General features: G+C 39.8%; 1 protein-coding gene across 1 annotated transcript in view; it reads left to right on the top strand.

The window, feature by feature from the left end:
* Window positions 1-13,554: 13,554 nt before the first annotated feature.
* Window positions 13,555-14,502, top strand: part of NOX3 (NADPH oxidase 3) — a 48,579-nt gene continuing 47,631 nt past the window's right edge. Inside the window, exons 1-2 of the mRNA XM_068406513.1 lie at window positions 13,555-13,599; window positions 14,271-14,366. Of these exons, the coding sequence (XP_068262614.1) occupies window positions 13,555-13,599; window positions 14,271-14,366 (141 nt within the window). The remainder of the gene's footprint in view (window positions 13,600-14,270; window positions 14,367-14,502) is intronic.

Genomic DNA, 14,502 nt, shown 5'->3' with positions numbered 1-14,502 from the left:
TAATTTCAGTATGTATTCAGCTAAAATATACTTAAATTGAATCGAATAAATACTTGGAAAATTATAGATTCTTTCAAAAGAAAGAGAACTTTAGGCAGAAATTCTAAGACCAGTTCAATATCAATAGGAAAGTAATCAACACTGGGCACAAATAAGCTCCTATCTTGACTTTTTCCATGCACTTTTCACATAAAAAGAAAAAAATCAAAGTATTTGTAAACTTCTTGGACAAAAGCCAAAAGTAATAAGCAAACACATAGTCACAATTATGTAATCTTTATCAGGCATATGACTGTAGGTGCCACACAGTTTTTGTGAGATGTGTCATATTTATCAAACATATCAAATGATCAGTTATTCTTTGGACATAAAGAGCATAAAGAATTTTCTATTAAACAAAAAATTCAGATTGTGAAATGTTTTCTATTTTTTTCTATTCAAAATTGGGTGAGGAAACAGTTTTAACGATACACATCTCCGAAGCTGCTTAGGACAGTTAAACTACTTTAATTATGTAAAATATAAGCAGCTGGGTTTGACTATTTTAATGTAATTCCTTATAATTTTTCTTTTCAAAGAGAAAAATAAAAATTGAAAATTCCAAAAATATAAAATGTTAGTTTAATGTGTTTTGAGTATAAAATACCAGTGTAAACAGATATTGCCAAATTTAACATAATTTTGACCAATAAATATTGGACCAAATAGTATTCTCTGATGAAAAATTGAATATCAACAAATTTTCTAATGGCTTTGAGGATCAGAAATTGGATGAAAGAGAATGGAAGTAGAAAAAACTTGCACAAATTGGCATTCAGTGGATGTTCAGACAGTGTAATTTACATGTATAGGAGACAGAGGGAAGTCATTAAAGGAAAAGCAAATTATGGGATACTGTAAGTCAAAATCTGTTCCCTTAGAACCTTAATTAGCCACCCTCATCATTGCTTTTCTCTTGTAGGCACTTTGGCTCCATCTCATTCAACCTACACCAGTTTAGAGCAGCACCTAAATTCAGGGATAAATTACACGTTTTAATAAATACACCCATTTTCTGACAGGCTCAGTATATAGCTTGTCACTCTTTGTGATGTCGCTAAAGTTATGCCAGCTTTGATAGAAGATTCACTCACTTACCGCAGCCCTGATTTATCTGTCTTGGAAGCACAATCTGAGGCTGGCACCTTATGTTTTGTGGAACTGCAGTGAAAATTTTATGGCAGCAAATATTTATTTTTAAGGATTATTTTATTTTATTAAATACAACAGTGCACACTGCTGTGCACAGCACGATTTATATGGTGTGTCTGATATTACATTTATTTCATACTGTCTGTGCCATTTCAGCTTTCAATGTACCACAGGCTGTCATTTGTAGGTTTGAGTTAATAGTTCATTCATATGTGTAGGACTCATGTGTAGGACACTTCATGTTCCTCAGCAATCATCCTGTGATGTCTTTAAGGTCTGGAAAGCATCACTAGATCAGTTTACACTTGATTTATATTTTCAAGGCTGTCACCACAACAAATAGGTCTAGGATGTTGTTTATTTATTTGTCAACTGAAAGCTAAGATTTTTGAACACTGTTGCCAGGCAAGGGGTGAAAAATATTTGGGACTGACTGTGTGCAAAAAGTTTTCCAAAGGACGGCATTATCTTCAGCCCTGATCTTTGTGGCCATCTTCTGTATCGTTACCAATTTTTCTACATCATTTTTGACTACCAGCTCTGGATGTATTTTCTTATATTGATTTTACCAATGCTATAAAGCATGTCAAATTCCTACTCCTACTCAGGACTCCCACAGCCACATAGCCATTGTCTTTCTCAGCCAACTCACTGTAATAGGAATTCAGAATGAGTCAGTTTTCTGCTCAAAACCATGAACCTTTCTGAAGTCACTGCTTGCCAGGAAACAAAGCTTCATCCTGTGTGTACAATTTTATTATTAAATATACAGATCGACATTCAAAGTCCATTTTGTTTGAAATGGCCAAGGCTGCAGGATGAATCAGCGTGCAAGTGTGGCTGGTGCATTCCTCCCCAGGCTGGGCAGGGGAAGGAGATGCTCCCTACAAAGCAGACCCTGCCCCAGGGGCAGGTCCCAGTTGCCAAAGCCAGCATCAGCCATAATGTCAGGACAGAGAAGCTGGAGCAGGTCTCACAATGTATGGCAGCAGTTTCCCATTTAGCAAGTATTAATAATATGTGGGGGGAAAAGACTTTAGTAGACAAATAATGAATTAAGCAACAAATCTCTTGTCATCTTCCTTTTTGTTTCTCACTGCCATTCTCTCAAGTAATCTATCAAATCACAGTAAAAACATTTGGGTCTAGTGATCACACGTTATCATTTTCTCCACTATAATAACAATTAACAGTGCAGTTTTAATGTTCTCATATATGAAGAATGTTTGAGCTTTTTTCAAAACAACAGAAAAAATAGGAAACGTCTTGAGAACTGCTTATGATACACAACCTGTTAACAGTTGCTGTGACTCTTTGGCAAGTCACTTAATCTCCCCTTCTGATTTTTCTTTTTATAATTACTTATCTTCATCTTACAGAATTTGATGTAAAGACTAAATAGAAATGTTCGAACAGTACTTTAGGTATGGCAAGAGCTACCGAAAAAATTAGTGTATTTTTTGAATAAAAAATACATTATTATATAATAAAATTTTATTATTATAAAATTACATAATAAAATACATATAATACAAATATTATCAATTGAGTATTGAAGTAAATTAAACAGAACATTTTAACTGAATTTCTGTTAAAACAATTTAAAAATTAGCATGATTTGTAAACGGGCTTCCCTCAAGGTTTTATTTCTAAAAAATAATTTTTAAAAATGTTGCTCAACTTTTAAATTAATAGTAGTTTACTGATAGTCCTTTAAGTGCCTTCTAATTTCTTTATATTCGAACCATAGGCAGTTGTTAGAACTTTTATGAGACCTGAAATGAGCACTATTTGGACATAAACCAAATTTAATCTCTTCTGTTTTAAAGCACTGTATTGGGAAAACCTTTAACAAAATTGAATTCATTAGCTTAAGTTGTAACTACAGTATAAACAGTCATACATTAAATACTATAATCACCACGACCTTGCAGTTACCTTTATGTTCATACTTACAGTAAGGTAAATTTACAGCTCCACAGAAATTGCAGGCAGCTCAAAGTCTTGAAACACTCGCAATGTTAACCTAAATTTAGAGCAAACTGATGTAAGAGCTGACTTCCCGGAGCCCTGGTGAGGTGTGATGCCCGTGGAGAACAGGCATGGCTGGGATAAGGCCACGTGGCCAGGGCAATGCTTGTGGTGCTTGTGGTGCTTGTGATGGTAAAGGGTCAGCAGGGACATTGCTGGTCACTGCCTGGCTGCTGGAGATGGGAGCTGCTTGTGCTGCTTCTGTTGCTTACTCAGTAAAGCACTGTGGCAGAAGACCAGCCTGCATATGGTGGGGAGAGGAAAAAGTCCCCGTGCCTTGCCCAAAGGAGAGGAGAGGTGAGAAAGGAGCGTGAGCTCGTCTGCTGCTTTCTTCTCCATGCTCAGACTCAGACCCCCATCGATCAGGAATTATTCCACTACAGGTGAGAATGAATGAACTTGGCTCTTATTAGAAAGGAATCGCATAAAATTTAATTTCAATTTTGAGGACCAAATCATGAGATGTGTTAAACATGTGCAACCACTTGGCCCTTTGGGATGGATCTGACATCCTAAAAATTCATTGCTTTGTCCACAGCATGTTAAATCAAATGTGTCACAAATTGTAAGTAAGAGACTTCGTACCTATGCACGCCACTGCCAAGAGATATTGGAGAAGTCTGACACAGGACTAATTATTTTTAGTTGCTAAAACTTACAGAGCTTTTAGAAAAAGTTTAGGGAATGGGATAAAGATGTGTGGGGAAAATATTGAAATGAGAAATAGAATCAGGCATCACTTGGAAACCTTTGCTCACAAGGGTACTATTGCTTAGACTATGAAAATACTGTTCAAAGGTCTGTCATCCTCCCACTTTGTCTTTATTCATTGTTTCTTCACCACTTTTTGGTGTTTTCAATCTTTATTCTCCCCCCGGCCTATGCCTCTTCATGGCTTCTTCTCACAACAGATACTTTATAGACAGTGCCACCGGCTTATTTGAATTTAAGGTAATGGAAGCAAATAACATTTTAGTGGCAGAGAAATGAGTCCAGAACACCTACAGCTTATGCTTTTATATATTGCTATACTGCAGTGTTAAAAATGATGGCCCGTAATTACTTTAAAATACAGTTTCCTCTTTGAACATGCTAGAAAATGCCTTCTACTAGGTGAACTCTTAGCTCTTGACCTCTGTTCTTATGCACTGTTGTGAACTGCCATCTGGAAAGGCTGTACGTATTGCTACTCCTCCTGCATGTGCATATGACTACTGACACCAAGGACTACATAGGAGTGACCCTTTAATGCTACTATGCTGGGCAAACCGTATTGCATTTTTAATTTAAGATGGAATAGGATTTGATAATAATCTCAGAATGAATTTAGAAAGGAATATAAAGTCTAAATGAGGAGAAATCATTCACTGAAAACCATTCAGATAACATACAGTTTTATCAACTCTAGTAATTTTCCTCTATGCAAATGAGGAATTTGCATGGTGATGTGTATTTTGGAAAAATGATTTGCAGCGCACAGTCTTAAAAACATACCTATGTACAAGTCCTTATATTAATTTAATAAAGTCTTTATTCATGTCATTGCTACTCATTTTAAGGGTATATGAAGTAACTTAAATACCTATGTTTCCTTCTTATCATTGTTTTTGGTGTATCCAGTGAAACAATTTAAGACTGCATGAACCAAAATCGCTACAAAATATTCCACAGAAAATATTCAATCTAGCACTCAGAAACATCTCATCCTTATAAAAACGGACTGCTAATGAGATCACAAAGTTCTGAACAAGAGCCAAAAATAAAATCAGACTAATCTAATAACTTCTTCATGAAAATTTTAACAAAAGACAAATTAATTTAGTTAAATTAAGTATGCTCATAGTCTAGGATAAGAAACTTCAGAATGGTCCATTCACTTTACTCTAGTAAACTACGTGGAAATCACAGATATCACAAAATGGCTGAGGTTGGAAAGCACCTCTGGAGATTGCCCAGTTCAACCTCCCTGCTCAGATCTGAGTCACCTACACCAGGCTGCTCAGGACTGTATCCAGATGGGCTTTGAATATCAGCAAGAAGGGAGACTCCATACCCTCTTTGGGCAACCTGTGCCAGTGCTTGGTCACTCTCACACTAAGAAAGTGTTTCCTGATGTTCAGACAGAACCTCCTGTGTTTCAGGTTTTGCCCATTGCCTCTGGTCCTGTCACTGGGCACCACTGGGAAGAGTCTGGATCCATCTTCTTTGGACCCTCTCTTCAGGTATTTATACACATTTATAAGATCCCCGAGTCTGCTCTTCTCCAGTCTGAACAGTTCCAACTTTCTCAGCTTGTTCTCTCATGAAAGGTGCTCCAGTCCCCTAATCATCTTTGTGGCCCTGACTGGACTCATTCCAGTATGCATGTATCTTTCGTATACTGGTCCCAGGACTCCAGACGTGTCTCACCAGCACTGAGAAGAGGTGAAGGATCACCTCTCTCGACCTGATGGCAACATGCTTTCCTAATGCAGCGCAGGAGGCTGTTGGCCTTCTTTGCCATGAGGGTGCATTGCTGGCTCATGGTTAGCTTGTTGTCCATCATGACCCCCAGGGTATTTTCTGTAGAGCTGTTTTCCAGCAGTCAGCCCCCAGCTTGTACTGGTATCTGGGGTTATTCCTTCCCAAGTACAGGACTTGGCGTTTCACCTTGTTGAACTTACTGTATTTCTGTTGGCTCGTTTTTCCCACCTGCTCGACACTAAACCCATCATCTCATCATAGAAGGCTATCAGGTTGGTTAATCACAATTTCCTCTTCATAAAGCCATGCTGACTGCTCCTGATCACCTTCTTGTCCTTCAGGTGTCTGGAAATGATTTCTAGGAAAATTTGGTCCATCACCTTCCCAGGGACTAGCTGAGGCTGGCCACATCAGGTTCCCCAGACCCTCCTTCTTGCCCTTCCTGAAGACAGCAGTGACACTTGCTTTCTTCCAGTCCTCAGGAGGATCCCCTAATTACCATGAACTTTCAAAGATGATTGAGAGTGGCCTCGCAGTGACACCAGACAGTTCAGCTTGTTGAGTGTCCCCCACTAGGTTCCAGGGATTTGTGTATGTCCAGTTTGTTTAAATGTTCCCTAACCCAATCCTCTGCCACCAAGGGTATGTCTTCCTTGTTCCAGACTTTCCCACTTGCCTCAGGGGCCTGGGATAACTGGAAGTCAGTCTTACCAGTAAAGACCGAGGTGAAAAAGAGATTGAGTACCTCAGCTTTGCCATGTCCTTTGTCACCAGGTCCTGTCCCTGATCTGGTCAGCCCTGGAGAGCATGGAGAGGATTATTTATGTGCAGTAGTGTAGGAGAATTGGTTGTATGCTGATGTGGAACCTGAACAACATTTTTATACCCATATTGAGTGTCTCTCAATACTTTCTCCATTGTGTCAGCGGTGCCCCAGCTCTGGGGGAGGTGAAAAGCCAGCTGGCAGCCATCTTCCCTGTCCATCACCTCACCTGCCAGAGCATAGCCCACGCTTCCCCCTTATCATGGGTTATACTGAGCCTGGCAAGAGCCTGCTCCCATAAGGGGCATCCCTTGAGCACAGTCCTGCAAAAAAATGTCACAGATTGCAGGACAGTGGACTTAGTAGTGGCACCTGGTACAGGAGATGAAGAGCTGGAGGGAGGCCAGCTGATGCACAACTTGCTTGTGCCGTATTAGGAACATATGAGACAGGGCCAGATGAAAAATATCTCATCTACTATGTGATTTTTCAGGTCTGGCGACACAGAGAAAACATCATGGATGCTACTGTCATCCCTTTTTCCTTCTGCTCCTTGTTTTTCCCATTTTTCAGCTCATCTTTAACCTGTGTTCCATGGCGTGCTACCCACAAAACAACTGAAAGGAAAATCCATCTGAGTAACCTGTGGAAACATCTATTTGTACAAGATTTGAGCTGCTTTGAGGGGTTGTTTTGTTTTATTAAGCTGCAAAACAGCTCGTGTGGGAAAACCAGCATTTTGTACTTATAATTAGGAAGGATATTTTGTTTCTGGAGATGCACGCGGTCAAGAGCTAGGACATTTTGGCACTTACTGAAACAAATAGCTTTTGAAGGTCTGAAATTGCTCCTGAATATATTTTGATTACAGTCTAAGCATGGTAATAAAGGAGTCCCTTGAGAGAGAAAAGATTTGGATTCAAATATTAATATTTTTTGGCTGGGAACTGATTATCCCCCAAGCTAGAGCTGTTAGGTTTCTCATTGATAAATGGCTCATGGAAAGAGTCAGAGTTGGGGTTGCCCTCTGCAAACAGGGTGCTGAGCCCTGCTTCAGGCAGAAACAGTAGTTGTTCCCACGCTGGTCAGTAACAATCTCCCTTTTAGCCTCCAACGTGACTTTTTATTTTGATCACAGACCCTTTTCATTTCGCTGTTCTTTTGACTCTTTTTCTTGACTCGTGTAGGTATTGCTGGCATACGCTGCGATTCCAGATCCTAGCACCGCCCATCAGTTGAGATATCCCTGACAGCAGTATCAGGTCTGCTAACACAGTGAAAGGAACTGGTTTATTGCACTGTGTCTTTTATTGCACTGGCTTGCAGAGTTCAAGAGGAGCTGGACCTACAATCAAAAGACTTTTCTTCTTTTTAAAGGGGTACTGAAACTTTATTCTGCTTTTCTGGATAGAGACAGAAGTCTTTCTCTCCATTTTGTCCCTTGTGATCAATGACTGGGTTTGTGGACGTAGTATTTGTATAAAAATGTGAATATCTTTCATTTGTTGTCCAAAAAAATCAGGTTTCAGAAATTAAGAAGGTCTTGGAGCCCTGCTGCAGGCAACTGACAATAAACAGAGGAGAACAAGTCAAGACTTGCTATACCATTGCTAATTCTGCCAGCTGCATCACAAGTGTTTTGATAACTGCATGATTTTTTTTGTTGCTTAAGCCCAGTTCTGGAGCCAAGATTTTTAATATTTTATTAAAAAAACCCATGTTGTTACTGAAAAAAAGCTGTAAATAAAAGGCCAGATGCCCTTGAAGTCTCAGTACTCAGTCAGCACTCTCCCCCAAACTGCATACTCTTTTTTTTAATTTCATAAATTTTAGAACAATATCTGATGATTTTTGAATCTTTGGCACTGACAAGGCTGATATTACATTGGTCTTCTAGAGTTTTAGGGATTTTTTGAATGTTCTGAAACCGCAAAACAGTTCCCCCATCCGTAATGTGAGTACAGTTCATAAAAAAAAAATCCATTCACATTAATGAGGTAGTTAAATAAAAAAACCCACACTATAAGAAAATCTCTAAAAATTATACAGCTGTTTTTCTGCTACTAGTCACTCAGCCACTGTTTATAGAAATTCAATAAGTTTCTTTTACAAATCTAGAATCAGAGCATTGAACAACCAAAGCTGAATCTTGGGCCTCTGTTCCTTCAGAATTGTCTTTAAAAGAAAAAAAAAAGAGAAAAAAAGGAAAAGATTTGCACTCTAATCAGCTTCAGCAGCTTCTCTCTCCACAAAAGTTTAATGGTTTATCAAATATATTGTGCAGCTTCTTCATCCATTCAACAGAGACAAATCTGCCACTCATTTCTTAAACATTATTGGGAAACGTTATGTAGAAATAATGTAAAAATCAGAGAAGACAGCGGTGCCACTATTTTGTACGGTCTAATACAGAGTGTACACTCTGATATAGTCAGCAATTAAACAGCTGTCAGATGGTCAGCAAGATTAAAGCACCCCGATCCTCTGGATCACTTGTTTACCTACATTCATCTCTATATGTAGCATAGTGAAGCTTATAGAGTTCATGCAGGTTACTAACAGACAGAATCACAGAATCACACAGAATCGTTTTGGTTGGAAAGGACCTTTAAGATCATCGACTCCAACCAGCAACCCAACACTACCAAGCCAATCACTAATCAATATCCCTAAACAATATCCGTAAGCACCACATCTACTCGTCTTTTAAATACCTCCAGGGATGATGACTCCACCACTTCCCCGGGCAGCCTGTTCCAATGCTTGATAACCATTTCCATGAAGAAATTTTTCCTAATATCCAGTCTAAACCTCCCCTGGCACAACTTGAGGATGTTTCCTCTCGTCCTATCACTTGTTACCTGGGAGAAGAGACTAACACCCACCTCGCTACAACCTCCTTTCAGGTACTTGTATACAGCAATAAGGTCTCCCCTGAGCCTCCTTTTCTCCAGACTAAACAACTAAACAACCCCAGTTCCCTCAGCTGCTCCTCATAAGACTTGTTCTTCAGACCCTTCACCAGCTTCATTGCCCTTCTTTGGACTCATTCCAGCACCTCAATGTCTTTCTTGTAGTGAGGGGAGGGGCCCAAAACTGAACACAGTATTCGAGGTGCAGCCTCACCAGTGCCGGGTGCAGGGGGACGATCACTTCCCTAGTCCTGCTGGCCACACCATTTCTGATACAAGCCAGGATGCTGTTGGCCTTCTTGGCCACCTGGGCACACTGCTGGCTCATATTCAGCTGGCCATCGATCAACACCCCCAGGTCCTTTTCCACCAGGCAGCTTTCTAGCCACTCTTCCCCCAGCCTGTAGCATTGCATGGGGTTGTTGTGCCCCAAGTGCAGGACCCGACACTTGGCCTTGTTGAATCTCATACAGTTGGCCTCGGCCCATCGATCCAGCCTGTCCAGATCCCTCTGCAGAGCCTTCCTACCCTCAGGCAGATCAACACTCCCACCCAACTTAGTGTCATCTGCAAACTTACTGAGGCTGCACTCGATCCCCTTGTCCAGATCATTGATAAAGATGTTGAAGAGAACTGGCCCCAATACTGAGCCCCGGGGAACATCGCTTGTGACTGGCTGCCAACTGGATTTAACACCACAACTCCTTGGGCCTGGCCATCCAGCCAGTTTTTTACTCACCGAAGTGTACGCCCATCCAAGCCATGAGCAGCCAGTTTCTCCAGGAGAATGCTGTGGGAAACGGTGTCAAAGGCTTTACTAAAGTCCAGGTACACAACATCCACAGCTTTTCCCTCATCCAGTAAGCAGGTCATCTTGTCATAGAATGAGATCAGGTTAGTCAAGCAGGATCTGCCTTTCAAAAACCCATGTTGACTGGGCCTGATCGCCTGGTTGTCCTGTATGTGCCCCATGATAGCGCTCAAGATGATCTGCGTGTTTGACATAAAGCATGATTTCTGTGTGCTTGACATAAAGTCAAGCACACAGAAAAACTACAAAAGGGCTAGGGCAGAGTTCAGAGTCAACTGAAATGATTTTGCGTTTGAGAAACAAGGCATACATACCTAATAGTAAAGTTAGGATAGCCGAGCAAAATGAAATATATGTAGGTATATGTATACAGTCTCATGTTAATGATTAATTTGTCTTGTAAAGGGTAAGCACTGTTGAAAGTACTTTAAAAAAATTACTAACAACCTCAGATAGAGGTTGCTGTCAAATAGAATAGAACTAACTGCAATTGAGATCTGTAGCAGTAATTGATATAAACATTGACATTAATGCTGAGATACTTATATGGAAGAATTCAGCACCTCATAAACCTCTTTCCATGCAAGAACTGACCTTTAAAGCTAATGACAGAGTTGCCTGTCTCTTGCATGGGAACTCAGCATACACATCACTGCTTTTTCCCCAGCTGCCAGAACAAATCCCTTTTCATCCTTATTCTGTATCCTTTTTAGGACAGTTGCAGCTCATGATAATGATAAAACAATAACAAAATGAAACATAGTTAGTTCTTTAATCAATAAAATGTCCTTTCCTGAGTCTTGTCTGAATAGCTTGTGCTAGAAATTGGCTGAGATCACTGCAAATCAGTACAATAAAATAATGATGACCAGTTCCTTTGTAGAAAATGAAGCCATAAAGAGCTTTTGTGTTAGCTTTATGTTTTTATTGATAGATACCATACTGGAGACCACACGCATTACCGTTATATATGAGAAAAAACATAGCTGTTTCAACAGACAAATAATAAATTGCAGTTGATGCATTGGCTCCTTTAAGAGGACTGGCATCTGGACCACATGCACTTCAAAGTCAAATGTTGTACTGAGATGTGCCGCTTTGAAGTATAGCTGCTGATCCAGACAAATTTTGGAGCCTAAACCAGCATATGAATCTGCTGTACTCTGAAAAAAAAAATCTATTTCAGATGCCAGTTTTGACTCATTTTAGAAAATTGCTGTCTGGATCGGCTGAACTTCAAAGCAGAACATCGCAGTGCAGCATTTCCCTTTGAAGTGCAGCTAATCCTAATAGTGAGATTTCTCCCCCCACCCCTTTTTTAAGTAGTTAAAATTGGCATCTGACCTTACCAGTATTTCTCCTCACCCTCTGCACATTCTTCTTCCCTTCTCCCTTATTTCCTCTTCTTGCAAAATACAGCAATACTCACTATCTTGTTAGCTCCTGCATTACCAAAGCTACTATAAAGAGGGTGGTTGTGGGAATAACCTATATCAAGTCACATAATGGACAGTGGCCAACTACTGAACATGGCTTGTCATAAAGTTTGTTAATAAACAATGCTTAATTTTACCACCCAAGAAAAATAAAGCTCCAAATAAATACCTTGTAATTGCTTGTATTCAGAGTATTCATAACCACATTTCCATGGTTCTGCTAACTGATATTAATGGTCATTAGCATGGGTTTAAAAAGTAGCTGAGCTTGATAGTATTTCAACTTTAAGAAATTTTAAGCTATTTTGTCACTGAAAGGTCTCCTTCGCAGCCAAGTCTAGAAGGCCTTAAGAAAATGGTTTCACTGGGGAAGGAATGAGATTACTATAGGCAGAGCTTGCACAGCTTCTGGCAAGGAGAGCCAAGGGTAAATGCAGAGCAGTCACCAGGACAGGACAAAAGAGGAGCTAAGACCTGGTTGACCAGGAGGACATTCCTGCAGTGGAGTTGACCATGTTTCAAAGCAATCTCTTCCTTACCCCAATTCTTGCCAGTTCCACAAGGTAAGGGAGGCCAAGGGGAAGGGGCTTCCCTCTGGAGAAGTGCAGAAAAGTCAAGGAATTATTCTTCTCTCTTAGTAAAGGCAAATCAGAAAATGTGTTCTTCCCATTGAATATAATGATGGTGCTGGCTGCTCAAATAATCACCTACTAAAGAAAAGTCTTGAACAGACTAACAGCATTCTCTGTTACACTGACCTGTCAAAAGGTTTTGATCTTGCTCAAAGCTACTGAATCTTGCTGACTCATTTTTGCAGGTGGCTCATTAGATCCTGGCAGGAGTAAACCTCGGAAGACAAGGAAGTAGGCTGAACAGTCCTCAGGACAAACCTGGAGGAACAGGAATGTCTGGTTTTATAAATAAAAACAAATCCTGAAAAAAAATGGGTAAGCTCTAGCCCTGGACAGGTTTGTGGATTGTATTTGGAAGAAGTTTATATTTCCTGAGTACCTTAAGTCCTGCCAAAGCAACGCCACATTGCAGACAAAACGTGGGAGCAAGGTCCGGAGCACATGGAGAGCCACAGCACCTGCCAGGCTGCTCAAGCCACATGCACAAGTAAGGGACATGGTTTTTCCTAACCCCTCTGTGCTCAGACCTCTGAAATAGGCATCCTCTCCTCACCTCACAGGTCATGGGTGAAGGCAGCTGGTGTTTGTGAGGCTTGACAGAGAAGCCCAGGAGGGCGTTAGTTGTTACTTCTCTCCTCCTAGCAGGGAGGGAAGGAAGTAGGATTCATGTCCTTACACCAAACAATGTAAACAGGAAGAAGAGAAAGTAAATGCTTATTTTATGACTGCAGCCAAATGAATGAAAAACTATAATGCATTTAACATTGCCATAATCTGCATTCGCAAGAAATCCAGATTAATGTTACAGGGACACCCTTTATTCTGACAGTTCCCAACTTCTGAATGAGTGACTTTGCCATTCCCAAGATCTTTTAGCAACGCTCCAGTCTTATACACACATAAGGGATGCTCCCATTTGCTACTAAATTAAAAGACAAATAATGAAGCAATGTTGCACTCTGTTCAAACTGCAAAGACAAAGCAAAAAAACCCACCCAAATACATGCTAGTACAAGAGGACAATTTAATGACAGCATCTCTCATTTGCTGAGAAATAACTCTGGAGAGAGAAAGGACTGGACAATGACCAACATTTTATTTACACAGGTCATGAGACAAGTCACCTGGGTGATCTGTTCTTGTCAGGGAGTCCTTAATTAGAAAATTCCTAGAGAGAGCTCCTGCTCCCACTAGGTGCTTACTAAAATCTAAGGACAAAAGGAGTTAGTAGAAAAGCCCGAGGAATGGACAGAGAACTCAGGTTACACTGGAAGGCAGGAGTCAGCTGGTGATAGCATAGGGAGAGGCACTCAGGATGGGATGCTGGATTTTGAATGAAAAACTCTCAGTGCTGTTATTAGTGAGTATTTTTAGCATTAAAAAAATCTAATTGGATATATATAAATATTTTAATCTTGTTTAAAAGACATTTTATGGTTTGCTTACAGTAATACTACTAAGCTTAATGTAAAACTTGCTATAAAATATTCAGCAGCCTTTTTATAACTAGTCTTAAAAACAATTTAAAGTCTTACTGTTTTATTTTTAATTATTTTTAAGTCCACGTACTTTAGTCCTCAGATAAAAGGAACAGGGATTTGCAATTGTAATTGAAATTATATTCTGAATTATTTTCAGAGGCTTTGGTGAATTGAGTATGGGTGGGCAGAGAAAGGAATTTCCTCAGATTCTAACTCCCTCCATTTCTGGGATTCTTTAATTTTAGCTTTTATTGCCTTTTTTAGAGACCAGGCTAAGCCCTATGATTAAGATCAAGTTTACCATCACACAGTAAATGTCATCTATATCCTCTATTGGGGTTGTGAGGAAAGGACTCTAATCCTATGTTTGCTAAAAGATAGCCTCATTCCAGCAGGCATGTGTGATTTCTGTCATCTGTGATCAAGAACTGCATTGCACATTGATTTTGAAGTCTCTCTCAGATACTTTTAAAACTGTAACCATAACCAGTTTTATATGCATTAAAAAATACCGTAAGTATCACTAATCTGTAGTCTGTCTGCTTTGTAGCTTGTGTGGTTGGGACTGAATTTCTATTTGTTTATTGATACCTTCCACTGGTATGAAGACGAAGATGCTTACATTTATACACGGATTATGCTGGGAGTAAGTACGAGTTTGATTGTTAAAGGGCTCCACGAGAAGAATGTATGCATAGTCTGATTTTATTTACATCCTTCATAATAATATTTTTGATGCTTCAACAGTAATTTTCACATATAAGAGTATTATGTTAGTATAG

Source organism: Nyctibius grandis, chromosome 1, assembly GCF_013368605.1.
Source record: "Nyctibius grandis isolate bNycGra1 chromosome 1, bNycGra1.pri, whole genome shotgun sequence".
Taxonomy (NCBI): Eukaryota; Metazoa; Chordata; class Aves; order Nyctibiiformes; family Nyctibiidae; genus Nyctibius; species Nyctibius grandis.
This window is presented reverse-complemented; position numbering and strand designations above follow the sequence as displayed.